The 16,347-nt window shown below is 40.2% G+C and overlaps 1 protein-coding gene across 4 annotated transcripts in view; it reads right to left on the bottom strand.

The window, feature by feature from the left end:
- pax8 (paired box 8) overlaps nucleotides 1-16,347 on the bottom strand; it is a 55,743-nt gene that overhangs the window by 19,610 nt on the left and 19,786 nt on the right. For all 4 annotated transcript variants that reach the window (XM_052040808.1, XM_052040807.1, XM_052040806.1 and 1 more), the window contains 4 exons: nucleotides 7,999-8,164; nucleotides 4,306-4,503; nucleotides 3,413-3,498; nucleotides 521-649 (listed from right to left, as the gene is read on the bottom strand). In XM_052040808.1, the coding sequence (XP_051896768.1) occupies nucleotides 521-649; nucleotides 3,413-3,498; nucleotides 4,306-4,503; nucleotides 7,999-8,135 (550 nt within the window). In that variant the 5' untranslated portion in view covers nucleotides 8,136-8,164. The remainder of the gene's footprint in view (nucleotides 1-520; nucleotides 650-3,412; nucleotides 3,499-4,305; nucleotides 4,504-7,998; nucleotides 8,165-16,347) is intronic.

Raw genomic sequence — 16,347 nt, 5'->3', positions numbered from 1 at the left:
AAGAGTGAAACCTGGGCACTCAAAAGTCCAGTCTTCAAAGCAGAAAATGCTGGTATCTATTAGCAGGGCTGCCTATGGATTTCCAGCATCTGTCTTATCTTTTAATTTTTATAAGGTGGCTGTTAATTTTTCCAGTATTTTCTGTTTCCTAGAGAAATTAGATAGTAAAAGTTCTGAAGAATTTGTCAGAACTCAGGCTGTGATCCCAGCCTTACTCCTGTACTGTTGAAGCTCCAATTCTTCAGAGGAATGGTGTCAACCCTAGTCAGAATAATCTGACTAAGATCTTAAATCCCCATCTTGTGAAGTTATAGTTTATTAATAGTTATTTCATGACACTACATCACTTCATATTAGCATATTAGCTAATATGCTACATATTACTACATATTAGCAACTTGATTTTTACAAGCACCTAAGGTCTAAACATTTTTAAAAATCCAGCAGTAGTTTGTGATCAGATTGAGAATTATAGTGGACTCAGCACCATTTCACTGGAGACTCAGTCTGGTGTCCTTACTTTCAGCTAGTTTCCTCTTGGTTTCGTTACTGGATTGTACAATCCCAAGGAGACCATTGATGGAATAGGATGAACCCAGGGAATCACTGGGTGGAGGAGATTCTGGTGGTGTAACCGTCGAGTTGGGCACTGGATGAGAAAAAACAACAGAATTAGAGATCAAAATTATTCCTTTTCCCAATCATTCAAGGGCTCACCTTCATTAGTGAGCCTAAATGCTGATTATGTAAAGACTAGTGAATTTATGGAAAACTTTATGACTACACCTAATCTCAACCGGAGCTGACTTTCACAAAGACATACTTTATCTAAGAGTCACCGGATAGAAATCAAAATGGGAGCTTTTTTATTGCCTTCCTATTCTGGGGAACTGACAACAATTGTATACAACCTGTAATCTACCAGTTTGACTGTATTCAGCATACATCAGGGATCAGTTTGTAAAACTGACTATTATAGTCATAAAATTATACATCTCAGAAACAGGCCATACAGCACCTTCAGGCTATGCATTTTTCCATTAGGCAATGTTGGATAATGGTGGATTGGGTGCTAGTTATAAATGATGTAAACTAACCTCAATGCCTTTTAATGCAATCATCCATTGAGCTAACATTGCCACCATACACAGTTGTCCATTCCAAAAGAAGCACCGGAACCAAGAATAGTATGAGTCATTGGTGCCAACTGCCCTTGACTATCAGTAAGGGCATAAAAATATGATTAAAGGTAGGTTAGGTGAGAAGCCAGCAACGTCCTTTCATGCTTGCTGAGTTTATTGGTAGCCTAACCTGCATCATTTTAGGCATCAATCATTTCAATCCAAGAAAATGGCAGATTTGCCTAGCAAAGAGCAATATATGCCTATTCCTACCATCTCCCATAATGACACAGAAGGAGGCTATTCAGCCTATCGAGTCTATGCTAGTTCCCAGAACATTCCCATCAGACCCATTCCCCCACTTATAACCTCTTCTCTCTCACATGCCCATCAACTATGCCCAAAACTTCTGCCTGCTGCCCTCACTAAGGGTAATTTACAGTAGTCAATTAACCTATTGGCCAGCGTGACTCTGGGATGTGCAAGGAAACCAGGGAACCTATGGCCATGGTGGGGAACATGCAATCACAACACAAACAGAACTGGAAATCAGTATCAAAGCCAAGTTACTAGAGTTGTGAGAGATGCTGAGAACTTTGAACAATGCTAGGAAATAGATGCAACTTTGACAGTATTGACATTTTAAAACAATTTATTGGTAACCTAACCTGTATCATTTTAGGCATCAATCATTTCAATCCAAGAAAATGGCAGATTTGTCTAGCAAAAAGCAATATATTGCCATTCCTACCGTCTCCTATAATGACATAGAAGGAGGCTGTTCGGCCTATCGAGTCTATGCTAGTTCCCAGAACTAGCAAATTTTAAAGCAAGTTTAAAGAAATTATTCCAAATGAAAGCATAGACTAAACTTAGTTTTGGAAATCACTTGAATATTTTAGCTTCAGGCTCATTGGGAGAGGGATTAGCCAAGATTCTGTTAAAGTAGGAAATCACAACCCTATTAAGGTGTACAATTAAATATATCCATCACAGTTGAAATTAATTTGAATGAATTCTTCTCTTGCAATGACATACAGGTTGTTTTAATTAAGGAACTGCATGGCCTGATCTGTTTACACCATCTGTGTTCACAGGTCAGTCCAGATCCGGGTCTTTCTGGCAGTTAGTCAGTATTATGATCCAAGATGCAAAAGCACCTACTACCAGCTACTGGGAGTTCCCAGCTTGCAGAATTTGATATAAATCTTATCTTTATATAAATTCACTCTACACCTGTAAGCCGCCAGATGAAATATTATTGAATACTAATCCAAAAATCTGTATCAGCAGATTTAATCTCTAAATTTGGGGCCAGTGCACACCTGCAAAATTGGTTTCCATGTGAAAACAGAGACAGTCTGAAAATGCTGAAAATTCACCTTTAACATATGCAAGGTGCTTCAGAGAGGCGTGAATGAACCAAGTTAGGGGAGTTTTACTAAAAGAATGGTTGAAAGAAAAAGGGTTTATGAAGCCTTTTAATGGAAAGGAGTAAAGTAGCAAAGAGGGGTTCAGAAGGAAGTTGTAAAAGGAGAATTCTGGGTTCTGTTTCTAAATGGGGCTGAGGGGGAAGAATACCTGGGAATGTTCAGATGTCAGAGCTGGAGCTCTTTGGGATGCATGGAATTGGATGTTATGGCTGCAGTTGCAGTGAGAAAAGTGACTAAGAAGATTTGTAACTGAGCATTTTCAGTTGTGCACATTGAGAAGTGGTAGAATCTGGGGCAGTTGATGGGAATGTGGTGAGAATAAAATAGGTTAGGGTAGGATTAGTGTAAAAATTGGTGCCGGATGGTCAGTGTAGACTCAGTAGGCTGAACGGCCAGTTTCCATGCTGTATCTCTCAATGACTTCATGATATAGATTTAGGTGCTACGATACTGTGACCCATCACAAGCAAAGCTCCTTAATCCACTGGTGACTAGGGAGTCTGGGCCCAACACCTCCAGAGTGTCACCAAATCTGCTTCCCTTCAGGACAGTATTAAATATGCAGAAACTTTGTCCCCCAACTTAGAATCCTGCTGTTAGTGAATATAAGGTGCAGAGAAAATCTGAGCATGAAAATTGGCCTCATCTTTGTGAATTTCTTATCTTGCACTATTTAAATATCATGAAGCTTGTTATGTGAAGTAATTACAGCACTGAGCTACAGTTAGATATGGATTTTTCATAACACTCATTTTCATGTAATATTATGGCACAAATTAACTGAACAATGAGCACAATATCATTGGAAAAACAACATCTCAGAACATATCCTGACATATGTCTGTTGTCTTTACTCACCCAAAGTGTGTCCAGGACTGAGTCTCGTCCCAGAATGGTCTTCGAGAGGTAGATGAAATGGTTGTTGAACTTTGGTTCTTATAATTCTGTAAGCAAAGCGGAAAAGTATAATACTTAACTCATCACTCCTTTTCCTCTCCATAATAAGCTGCTTTTCTTTACTCTGTTGCTGTGTATTTCTTTTCTCTTAGTTTTTGCCAATCCTATCACATATTCTCTTGCAATTAAGCTAGCAAGACAAATGGACAGATGTCTCTCCTTTCATCATTAATCGTACTGCATTAGCAGCAAAAAGGACTGCTACTTTGTAGAGGTGGAATATTTACCTCCACGTGGTCTGCAACCAGCATGAGCAGGGACCACTAGAACCAAACTTCCAATCCTATTGGAAGCAAGTCAAAGTGTTTCCTGTTTGAAGACTGCCATCTGATTTTATTTTCAATCAGACTTTCCAGAATGAATCTTTCTGGTACCATCATTTTCCAGTTCACTCCACCCCAGTCCTGAAGAATTCCTGCTGAGGTATGGTTCATGGGCACTGATAGTACCAGTGACCACAAGTCTAGACAGGAGGTATCAGTAAAATATTCAATGCAACCAAGTCTGATTCGGTTTAGACACACATTTTTCAACAGGAGGAGTGATAAGAAGCAAAAGCATTTGGAATTTTTTAGTGTAGTAAGGACTTTATTTTGTATCTATCTCCGACCTGGGAATGCATTGTAGTGTAGAGTTTTATTCAGCTGCCTTGATTGATTGATATTGATACTAACATTGATATTGAACAGAAAATATCATGTTCCATATTCTAGCATCCTTCATCTGCCTAAGCGCAAACTTAATTGGAAAACAGAGACATGCTCAGCCTGGATATAACAGCTTGCAATTCATACCTATTAATGGAGCTGACACTGGGCACTGTGTCATTATTACATATTCCCTCTGCAAGCAGCCGGTCCCGGATCTCCCACGCAAACATTGTAGGATTCTGTCGCTTGTATTCTGCTATCTTCTCCACCACTGTTGGTGTAGCAACCTTTGGCTTTGAGCCCCCGATGACTCCTGGCATTATGCTGCCTGTTTCGTAGTACCTGTGACATATTTCAGAGCACAAAGGATGAAACACCTAAGCTTGTGCATGGATCTCGAAGTAGCAAACACTTCCTCTGGTGTTGATTGACTATTCTTTATTTAGGAGAGAGGTGCCAATCCTCAGTTATATTTCACACTCACTAAAATGTTGATGTGCCTGCAATTATCAGAAATCAAAGGGTCCACAGATCTTTCCTCATATCATTTAGCAACAATCATAGTAGGAGGGCCATTTGCAACTAGTCTCCCCTTCATGTATGACCCTCATCCTGTTCCATGTTTCAATGGACCTCCATTTACAATGTTGTGCCTTGTGATCCTCTCTGTGCATTCAATGCAATTCCTTCTCCTTCTTGCTGTCAGCAAAACAAGGCAAGTGAATCTAACTAGAAAGCAGATTAATTCAGATTCTGTGGAGAAACTGAAGGAGACCCTTCCCCGACTTGAAACATTTACTTTTAACAGATGCTGCCCAAACTGCTGAGTGTTTCCAGCATTTTCCACTTTTATTTCAGATACAGTAAAATAGGGTAGAGTTCCACAGACAGCAGGCACATCACATGACCTAAATGTCCACTTTCTGGTGATTCTGGCTGAAACTGTGACTGCAGGCGGCAAGTTAAACAAAGACAGTGCAGAAAATAGGAGCAGGAGTGGGCTGTTTGGCTCCACATTCAACATGATCGTGGCTGTTTTTATTTCCTCTCCACATCTCATCATCCCTTTGGTATTAAGAACTATATCTCCTTCTTGAATATATTTACTGACTTGGCCTCCACTGCCCTCTGGGTAAAGAAATTTCTCCTGGTCTTGGTTCTAAATGGCATACCCTGTATCCTGAGACTATGACGTCCCTGTACCTGGTCTGTCTATTCCGGTTAGACTTTTATGGATGTCTCTGAGATTCCCTTCTCATTCTTCTCCACTCCAGTGAGTGTAGGCCTACCTGATCCAATCCCCCCTCAGACATCAGCACTGCCATCCCAAGGATCAGTATAGCACTCCCTCCATAGCAAAAACATCCCACTAAGGCCCTGTACAGCTGCAGCAAGACATCCCTGCTCCTGTACACATATTCTCTTGCACTGATGGCCTATATATCTTCTGCCTTCCTAACTGCTTGTTGTACCTAAATGCTTGTTTTCAGTGACTGGTGCACAAGGATACGCAGGTCTCCTGGCACTTTCCCTTTTCTCAATCTATCACCATTCAGATATCAGTAATCAATAAGCTGTCTTCCTGATTTTAGAACCGTAGTGGATAACTTCACATTTATTAATGTTAACCACATAAGCCATGCATTTGTCCACTCATCCAGTCTTTAAATCACATTGGAACCTTTCATATCCTCCTCACAGCACACACTCCTCCCCTAGCTTTGTGATGTCTCCAAGCTTAGAGATGTTATGTTCTGTTCCCTCATCTAAGTTATTAATATATTTCAGTAGCTGGAGTCCAAACCCTGATGATCCCAGCAGCACCGCACTAGTCACTGCCTACTACTCAGAAAAAAGACACACTTATTCTTACTCTGTTTCCTGTCTGTCAACCAATTCCCAATCCATGCCGCTATATTACTCCAGTCCTATGTGCTCTAATTTTGCATGGTGACCTCTTGGGAAGCTTACCAAAGGCCTTCTGAAAGTCAAAATACATTGCATGCACCTGTTTTCCCTCATTTATTCTACTAGTTACATCGTCCAACAGCTCCAGTAGATTTGTTAAGCGTGATTTCCCTTCCATAAACCCATGCTGACTTTGTCCTTTCCCACTAATGCATTCCAAGAGTACTGCTGTTGCATCTTTCATAATTGATGCCAGCAATTTACACACTGCCAATGTTAGCTTCATATGTCTGTTATTTCCTGTGTTTTCTTCCCCTCCTTTTTTAAACAGTGGGCTTACGTTTACCGCCCTCCAATCTGTAGGAGCTGCTCCAGAGTACAGAATTTTGGAAGATGACCACAAATGCATTCATTATTGCCAAGGCCACTTCCTTTTAGCTTCTTTACTAACATTAATTTCCTTCAGTTCCTCTCTTTCTGTGAAGACTTGGTTTCCTTAACATGTCTGTGAGGTTGTTTGTTGATCCTTTGTGATAACAGAAGTAAAGTACGTGTCTAATTGTTACATCATCTCTTTGTTCCTAGTTATAACTTCCCCGATTTTCGACCGTAGGGGACCTACATCCTACATTTCTTTTCACTTCATATATTAGCTAGACCCCACTATATCAAAAAATCCTAAATGCTTCAAACAGGCTAAATGGGTGTTTGCAATGTAGAGTGGATATGTTTCATTCCACTGACATTAAGAAGCCTTTCCAGTCAGTTTTTTATGTTCCTTGCAAGCTTACCCTCATTCTCAATCTTTCCCCTTTTAATCAATCTTTTTGTTCCTTGCTGAGTAGTAAACTGCTCCCATTCCTCAGACCTGCTGTTTTTTTCATTGACAGTTTTATATTTGTCCTCTTTGGATTAAATACTACCCCTAATTTTCTTCATAATCATTGTTGAACCCTCTTTCCTGACTTATTTTTGTGCTGGACAGAAATGAATAATTGTTGCAATTCATGTATATATTCTTTAAATATTATTCATTGCCTATCCACCATTAGTCCATTTAGTAAAATTCCTCATTGCTTCATAGCCAACCCAAGCCTGATACTTTCATAGATTCCTTTGTTCAGATTCAGGACCTTAGTTTATGATCCTACTACTTCACTCCTTTAAGAACAAATTCTATCCTGTTGTGGTTCATCTCCCCTAAACGATCATGGAATGGTTGTTAATTATTTCTTTCTCATTGCACCAGCCAGTCTAGGATAGTTTCTTCTCCAATCTGCTCCTCAGTGTGGTGGTCTAAAAACCATTATCTCCACACTCCAGGAATTCCTCCTCCACAGTATTGTAGCTAATTTGTTTTGACCAATCTAGATATGAATTAAAGTCACTCATGAGCACAGTTGTACCCTACGGATGCATCCCTGCAAAGCCTATTGGCAGTGATTGCAGCTAGCCGTTGGGAGAGGAAAGTCTAGTTGATTCTTCTTTCCCTATCTCAGTAACATTGGGGAAATTGTAAAATTCCTGCTGCTAATCCCACCAGAGATCAGTAGTTCAGCACAGACCAGGATTCAAACCCAGAATCAGCTTCTTGTGCATGATTCATTGCCATTACCTTGGCCACACATTTACATATAGCAATTTATCCAGATTTTGGAACATTCCTAGGAGTCATCATCCAAGGAAATTAATTTCACTGAACACTCAGCAGGTCAGGCAACATCATTAGAAAGAAAAACAGAGTTAACATTTCATCAGGTGAAGGGTTAACCTGAATCAATAACTCTGTTTCTCTCTCCACAGATGCTGCCTAACCTGCTGAGTATTTCCAGGATTTTCTGTTTTTATTTTGGATTTCTGTATCTGCAGTTTGCTGATTTTTGTTAATTTCACTGAAAGTTGACTTTTCCTATGAGGGTTGTCTCCTACCTGCCAAGGATTTTGCTGACACACCCATGACTGACCCTTAGCTGTCGAGAAATGTCACAAGGCCGTACTCCTTGATGTGCAAGGTCCACGATCCGCTGCCTTACCACATCGGGAAGCGGTCTTCCATTCACAAACATGCCTCCTAGTTGATTTATTCCACCGTGTCCTGAAAAAGAAGAGCATGGGCTATTTAAACCTGACTTATTTGGATTTCTCAATATTTGTAATTGGTAATTGGTTTATTCTTGTCACATGTACCGAGATAGAGTGAAAAGCTCTGTTTGCTTGCCATCCAGACAGATCATTCTATACATGTACATTGAGGTAGTACCAAAGAAAACAATAACAGAATGCAGAAGGTAGTGTTACAGCTACAGAGAAAGTGCAGTGCAGGTAGACAATAAGGTGCAAGGGTCATGATGAGGTAGATTGAGAGATCAAGAATTCATCTTTATTGTTTAAGAGGTTCGTTCAAGACTCTTATAACAGCGGGATCTAAGCTGTCCTTGAACCTGGTGATATGTGTTCTGAAGCTTTTGTATCTTCTGCCTGATGGAAGGGGGGAGAAGGGAGAATGACTGTGATGGGAGAGGTCTTTGATTATGTTGGTTGCTTTCCTAAGCCAGCGGGAAGTGTAGACAGAGTCAATGGAGGGGAGACTGGTTTCCATGATGGACTGGGCTGTGTTCACAACTCTCTGCAATTTCTTGCTGAGCAGTTGCCATACCAAGTTGTGATGCTTCCAGATATTATGCTTTCTATGGTGTGTCTGTAAAAATTGGTGAGGGTTATCGAGGACATGCTGAATTTCCTTTGCCTTCTGAGAAAGTAGAGGCGTTGGTGTGCTTTCTTGGCGTATACTCCACCCCACTTCCTGAAAGGCCAGTGTACTTTTTTTTTAATTATGGTTTGAAGCAAATAATTATGTTTTACTACATTAAAAACATTTTTTGTTTTACTTCAATCCACCTCACAGACTCAGCCCTAGCTACCTCTCTGTACCACATCTATTAATTTTCCAATTATTTGCTCCCTTTGTAGTTTCCCTACTGTTAAACATACTTCTCTGGCATGGAAGGGGGATAAGCTGTGGCATATATTTTCTCTGGGACACTTAATACTGGCCTGGATTTATGGTAATGTTAATGACTGTGCTGCAGTACTACACCCCTCATGGAGTTCAGAAGGGGTAATGCAAGTGGTGTGACAGTTCCTCAGAACTTATGGTGGGAATCCACTCAAACAACTAAACGTAAGGTTGAACCTAACACAGGGAAAATCTCCTCATTTATTATAGATACATGCTTTTGGTACTTGCTTTTTTAACATTAATAGTTTTTAAATTATTTTAATAGTTTAAATGGTTTTAATAGCTGATACGTGTTTTAGAGACATTCAGAACATATTTAGTTTTTTCAGCTTCAGATGTCTTTTTCAGCAGTTGGGGCTTTTCTTCTTTTGACATAGAACAGAAATGAGAAGAAATTTCTTTAGCCAGAGGGTCGTGGGTCTATGGAATTCGTTGCCACGTACAGCTGTGGAGGCCCGATCATTGGGGGTGTTTAAGGGGGAGATTGATAGGTATCTAATTAGTCAAGGTATCAAGGGATATGGGGAAAAGGCTGGGAATTGGGGCTAGATGGGAATAGTTTAGCTCATGGTGAGGTAGCGGAGCAGACTCGATGGGCCGAATGGCCTACTTCTGCTACTTTGTCTTGTGATCTTGTGACAGTTGGATAAACCAGGGAGGGTTTTTTTTCTGCTGTTTTGTGAGCAGAGATACTTCTGGCATCTTTGTCCCACTCTGCCTTCTCCCAGAGTCTCACCTAGTTGGATGGAGCCAGCTTCTCTTTACAAGTTCCCACTGCAGGAACCATGCAAGTTAAATGCTTTTTCTTTTGGATGTCAATAGTGGGTTCATAGTTCAAAAAGGAATTGCACCTATTTGCAGTTTAGTGTCCACCTCAACCACATTTAGGCATTTTCTGGAAGTTGCATCGACTTCCTTGTTGTAGATAAAAATTTTAACAACTTTATTATCTGTTGCCTTTGGAGTCCTCAGCATTGAGTCCAGATCTCATGAAGTCCTACAGCATTGGGTTGTATGGGAAAGGATGCCTCCCCTTCCTGTCGTCCACTATCCTCCATCAGCTGATAAACCAGTATTCTTGCCTGTTACATAGCAAGAGCACAGAATGTACTATGGATGGGGGACTTAAGTGTCCATCCACCAAAAGTAGCTTGGTAGCACTACAACTGACCCAAGTTGGCTGAATCCTCAAGGACATAGCTGCCTTTTGTGGGTCTCTGACAGATAATGAATCAAGAAGAAGGATAAATTTACTTGACTTTGCCCTTACCAACCTAGCTGTGGCAGATACATTTGTTCAACATAGCATTGGTAGGAATAGTCATCACATGCTTCTTGTGGGAGACAAAGTTATTGTCTTGTCACTGAGGAAACCCTCAATTTTGTTTTATGGCATCACAATTGTGCTAAATTGGATAGACTTAGAACAGATCTGCAGCATAAAATTGGGCACCCATGAGGTGCTGTGGACCATCAGCAGCAGAAATGTACACCACCACAAATCTGTAACCTCATAGCTCAGCATATTCCCTCACCCCACCGTTAGCAAGCCAGGAGTTCAACCCTGGTTCAGAGAGTACAGAAGGATATGCCGCATACTAAAAATGAAACAAAAACAGAAAATGCTTAAAACACTCAGCAATGTCTTCAATCTGAATTATTAAACTCTGTTTCTCTTTCCATGGATGTTGCCTGACCTGTTGAGCATTTCCAGCGTTTTTTGCTTCATTTCAGATTTCTAGCATTTGTCGTTTTTGATTTTTATACCTAAAATCGAGGTGCCAAGCAGATGAATCTGCAACACATGATAAACAGCTAAAACAAATACGAAATGCTCTCACAGCCAGTGGATCAGATCAAAGTTCTGCAGTTCTGCCTTATCTAATTAATGGTGGTGGTCACTTAAACAAGTAACAGGGAGGGAGGGTTCCAGGAACAACTCTATCCTCAACGATGGGGGGACATAGCAAGCGAGTACCAAATATAAGGTTAAAGCATTCCATCTCAGCTTCTCCTGAGATCTCTACCATGACAGAAGCCAGTCTTCAGCCAATCTGATTCACTACATGTGATTTCAAGGCTATGGGACTAGACAACATCCCGAGTGAACACCTAACTACTTCTCTAGCCAATCTGTTCTAGTACAGCTACATCAACCTGAATCTGATAATGAGGAAATTTGCCCAGTTATGTCCACAAAAAGCAGTACAAGTAAAATCTGGCTGATTACTTCCCAGTCAGTCTACTCTCAATCATCAATAGTCCTATCCAGCAGCACTAACTCAGAAATGAACTACTCATTGATGCCCAGTTTGGATTTCAGCAAGACTACTCAGTTCCAGTCCTCATCACAGCCTTGGTCCAAACATAGACCAAAGAGCTGAATTCTCAAGGTGAGGTAGGAGTAATTGCCCTTGTCTTCATGGCACCTTTGACTGACTGTGGTATCACAGAGTTTTGGTAAGACTGAAGTCAATAGGCATCAAGGGAAAAAAATTTTTGGAGACAGACCTCACACAAAGGAAGATGTTTGTGGTGTTGGAGGTCAATCATCCCAACCCCAGGACATTTCAGGGTTCTACAGGGTAGTTTCCTAGGCCAGCTTCAGCTGCTTCATCAATGACCTTCCTTCCATCATAAGGTCAGAGATAAGGATGTTCACTGATGATTGCACAATGTTCAAAACCATTCGCAACTCCTCAGCAAATGAAGCAGAGAACGTTAGTATCCAAATAAATAAAAAAAAATCTCAGAAACACTTAGCAGATCAGGCTGCATCAGTGGAGAGAGAAGGAAAGTCAGTGTTTCCGGTCAATGACCCTGGCTAGTACTGGAAAAAGAGAAAGCAAGTATTTTTAAGTTGCAGAGAAGGGGAGGGATGGAGAAAACAGAGGGGATATCTGTGATAAGGTTGTCCAGGAAACAATTACTTTTGCTGCCAGTGATTAGTAAGAGAAAAGAAACTTAACAGGTTGGAACTGTGAAATGCAGAAATAAAAGAGAATTCTGGGAATACCTAGCAGGTCAGGTAGCGAATATGCAGAGACAAATTGAATTATAACTACAGGTGAAAAACACTATGATGCTGAAGGAACACAGCAGGCCAGGCAGCATCCGTGGAGAAAAGCAGGCAGTGAAGGTTCTGGGTCAGGACTCTTCTTCAGAACTCCTTTTCTCCACGGATGCTGCCTGGCCTGCTGAGTTCCTCCAGCATCACAGTGTTTTTCTTCTAGATTCCAGCATCTGCAGTCCTTTGTTTCTCTAGTATAACTACAGGTGGATGAAAGGCTGATTACCTGTGTCAATATTGAGTCCCGAGAACTGCAACATGCCTAACAGAAAATGAGATGCTGGTTCCCAAGCTTATGTTGGGCTTTGGTGGATCAGTGTATGAGGCCAAAGAGGTTCAAGTGGTAGTGGGGTAGAGTGTAAAAATTACAATTGACTGGAAGGTCAGGGTGATTCTTGTGGACTGAATGGAGATGCTCTGCATTACATCCAAGCATGTTGCATCCCTCAGGACTCAATACTGAATTCAGTAATTTCAGATAACCTGTCTTTCCAGTCTGTATCTGATCCGGCCAGCTCTGATGTAGGATCATGCACCTGTATCTTTCTCTCTCATGGATGCTGCATGATGTCCTGGGTACTCCCAGCATCGTTTTTTTTGTTTCAGATTTCTATCAACTGCATCTCACAGCTCCAGCATGCTCATTACTTCTTTTCTGTCTGTCATACAAAAAGTAATCATTATCTAGACAACCTTGGTTTCTAACCAATTACAGTCATGCCTTCTTTCTCTCCCTGCCTAATCTTCGTAACTTAAAACCCACTTGTTTCTCACCTTTCCAGTTCTGATGGAGGGTAGCTAACCTGAAATATTGACTGTTTTTCCCTCCATATACTGAGTGTTCCTGGCATTTTAATTTTTTGTTTCAAATTTCCAGCAGTTGTAGTTTTTTTACTTCAATTAATAGACAACACTCAATGTTGAACCTCCATGCAACATTCAAGTATGGGCTAATAGGTGACAAGTAACATTGCTGCCACAAATGTCCCAGGCAATGACTATATCCAACAAGAGAGATTCTAATCACCTACCCTTGGTATTCAGTGGCACAACCATCACTGAGACACCCACTGTCAACATATTGAAGGTCACCATTGAGCAGAAACTCAGCTGGATCAGACAAATAAATACTGTGGCTACAAGAACAGCTCAGAGATTGTGTATCCTGTGGTGAGTGCCTCACCTCCTAAAATGCAAAGCTTTTTCACCATCAACTGTTTTTAGGTCTGGGATGTGATGGAATACTTTCCATTTGCCTGGATAAATAAACTTCAATGACACTCCAGAATGTTGACACCATCCAAGTCAAAGCAGTCTGCTTCATTTACATCCATCCACCACCCTAACTATTCATTCCCTCCACCATTGATACACAATGACTGCAAAGTGTACCATCTACAAAATGCACTGCAGTTACTCTGACAGCGTCTCCCAAACTCGTATTCTCTACTGCTAGGAAAGACGAGGACAATAAGTATATATAAATACCACCAAATTTGTGTACCATCCTGACTTGAAAATATATTGCCATTCCTTTATTATCACTGAATCAAACTCCTGGAACTCTTTCCAACAGCACTATGGGAACACATTCACCATAAGGACTGCAATGGTTCAAGGAGGCGATTCACCTCCACCATTTCAAAGGAAACGATAGATTCTCAATAAAAGCTGACCTCCCTAGGAATGAACAAATGTAAATAAAATTGTAGTCTGAAACCTGTCGGTAAGGAAGGATTCAATCTACCATGACAATTTTCTATATAAATGTTTGAGGTGCATCATATATGTCAATACCCATAAAATAAGCTAATTGTTCAGTTCAGTGCTTGCTACAGGAATTCTGAACAGGACAATTTTTTTATGTTGCCCATTTCCATGGAGGTTCGACATTTCTATCAGAGATGGGACAAGAAAATGTTAATAATGCCTGACATGCACCAGCAGCATGGAGGTAACAACATTGTCAATTAAACAAAGGAAGATAAATTGACAAAAACATGTTTTTGGAAAATGTATTTGGGCTCACATAGTAAATTGGTTGCCTGTTATGGCATGGAAGTTTTAAAGTTATCTTTGGGAGGGAAACAACCTAAAAAAAAACACATAACAATATATTGGGAGTTAGCAAAGAACTGAGCACCACTCATTGCATGACTTTACCTCATCTGTCGCACATCTTATTGGTTTATCAATATGGATCTACAAGTTCCACAGTGCTAGAAGTTGTACAGGACCTTACGTAAGTAGTTGTTATTTATTTGTGAACATAGGCAGGGAGGGTTGGTTTACTCTTGGACCATAGAAAGTCCAAAACAACTTTTATCCATTGAGCATGCTTTCTCAGGGCAAGTAGTTGGACAGCGAACAGGAACAGAAAGCCTGGCTGCCTTTTTCCCCATCCCTAACTCAGTGCCAATCTGAGGTAATTAAGGTGCTTAAATTCAGCCTTGGCTGTGATCAGCTACCTCAGCAGCAACTGGAATGGAAATAAAGATCTTCAAATCAATTGGTTGAGCGTACAGCAGGCAGTTGATTTACCACCTAAACCATGTGGAGCATATTTTCTCCTTTATATTGTATTATGTATTTTTTAATTTCTCAACACTTTTTAATTAATCCAAGCGAAACCTTTAAGAAAGTAAAACCAGTTTAGTTAAAGGATTTAATCACTGGAAGCAAAGAAACAGTAATGATAAGTTGTTGTGAAGTAGATGGCTCTTGTATTGCTGCACTATTCGATAAGATCAGGTCTGAGCTTTTACTTGTCACTACTTTCCTGCACTAACCCTTGAATCCCTTAATATCTAAAGATCTATCAATCTCTGTCACAAATACACAGAATGACTGAGCCTCCACAATCCTCTAGGGTACAGATGTACGAAGTTTTCTCTGGATGAAGAAATTTCTCCTCATCTCAGGCCTGAATGACAAACCCCTTATTGTGTAAATAAGTGATTCCCTGGTTCTAGACACTGTAGAAAGGGAAACAAATTTAAGCTCTGTAGATTTTATTTTGTATATTTCAATGGAAGCACCTCTCAATCTTCTAAGTCTAGAGAGTACATGCCTAATATGATTAATCTCTCCTCCTAGGACAATCCCCCTGTCCCAGGACTCTATTGGGAAGTGAAAGGAGAATTAATGTTTGTTGCAACTTGCCACAAAAAGGGTCAAGTCACAACCAACTGGTCTGAACATTTCAAAATGTAGTCAGTTCACAACATACTCTTTACAGACAGTATGTGAGTCCAGGACTGCAGGAACATAGGCAATTAACACTCATGAACTGACTCCAATAGAGAAAGCAGGACCAGCCCTATTTCTAATGTAGCAATTGTCAGCCACGGATGGTTAAATACTCCAAGTTTATTTGTTAAAGCTACAATCAAAATGGATGGATCAACAAGTGTGCTTAAATTGAATAATTGGTGTGTTGCTTGGCACTCTGAATTTTATTTTTATTTATGCTCATCATTATTGAAAATAAGAAGGTTGCACCTTTCACATCTTCCAAAAACCCAAAGCTTTTTATAGTTAATAAAGTAATTTCAAAATCTGGTCACTGATAATGTCAGAAACATACTAGACAATTTATAAACAGCCAGGTCCCACAATAAGCATTTTGATAATGACTAGACAATCTGTTTTAATGACATTAGTTGAGTGATATACATATTATCCAGGATAACCCTTCTCCAGATTAGTGCTGAATGATCATTTAGATTACAGATCTGTAATGACCTTAGATTACAGATTCCAAAAACATCTGAAAGATGCCACCTCCAACAATGTGGTACTCATTTAGTTCTGCACGATATTGTCAGCCTGATTTTTATGTTCAGGTTTCTGAAGTATTACTTAAACCCATAACTATTTTACTCAGAGATGAACCACAACTGAAACCTTACACTTTGTACATAACGAAACTGGGCAGTCACTGGGCCATTGCACTTGTGCTGGCTGTTTCAAAACACAATCCGGTTAACGCCACCATCTCATTCTTTCTTCACATTTTATTTTATCTTTCAAGTATTTTAACCATTTCTTTTATGAAAGCCATCACTGAACCTATTTCCATCACCCAATCAAGTCCTCCTCTGTCATTGCATTAAAAGGATCTTTTACACATTGATTCTGATTCTTTTACCAATCACATTAAATCTATACCCTCTGAGTATCAACTCAA

Source organism: Pristis pectinata, chromosome 29, assembly GCF_009764475.1.
Source record: "Pristis pectinata isolate sPriPec2 chromosome 29, sPriPec2.1.pri, whole genome shotgun sequence".
NCBI classification, from domain to species: Eukaryota; Metazoa; Chordata; class Chondrichthyes; order Rhinopristiformes; family Pristidae; genus Pristis; species Pristis pectinata.
Note: the sequence above shows the minus strand (reverse complement) of the source record. Positions and strands in the feature narration are given on the sequence as shown.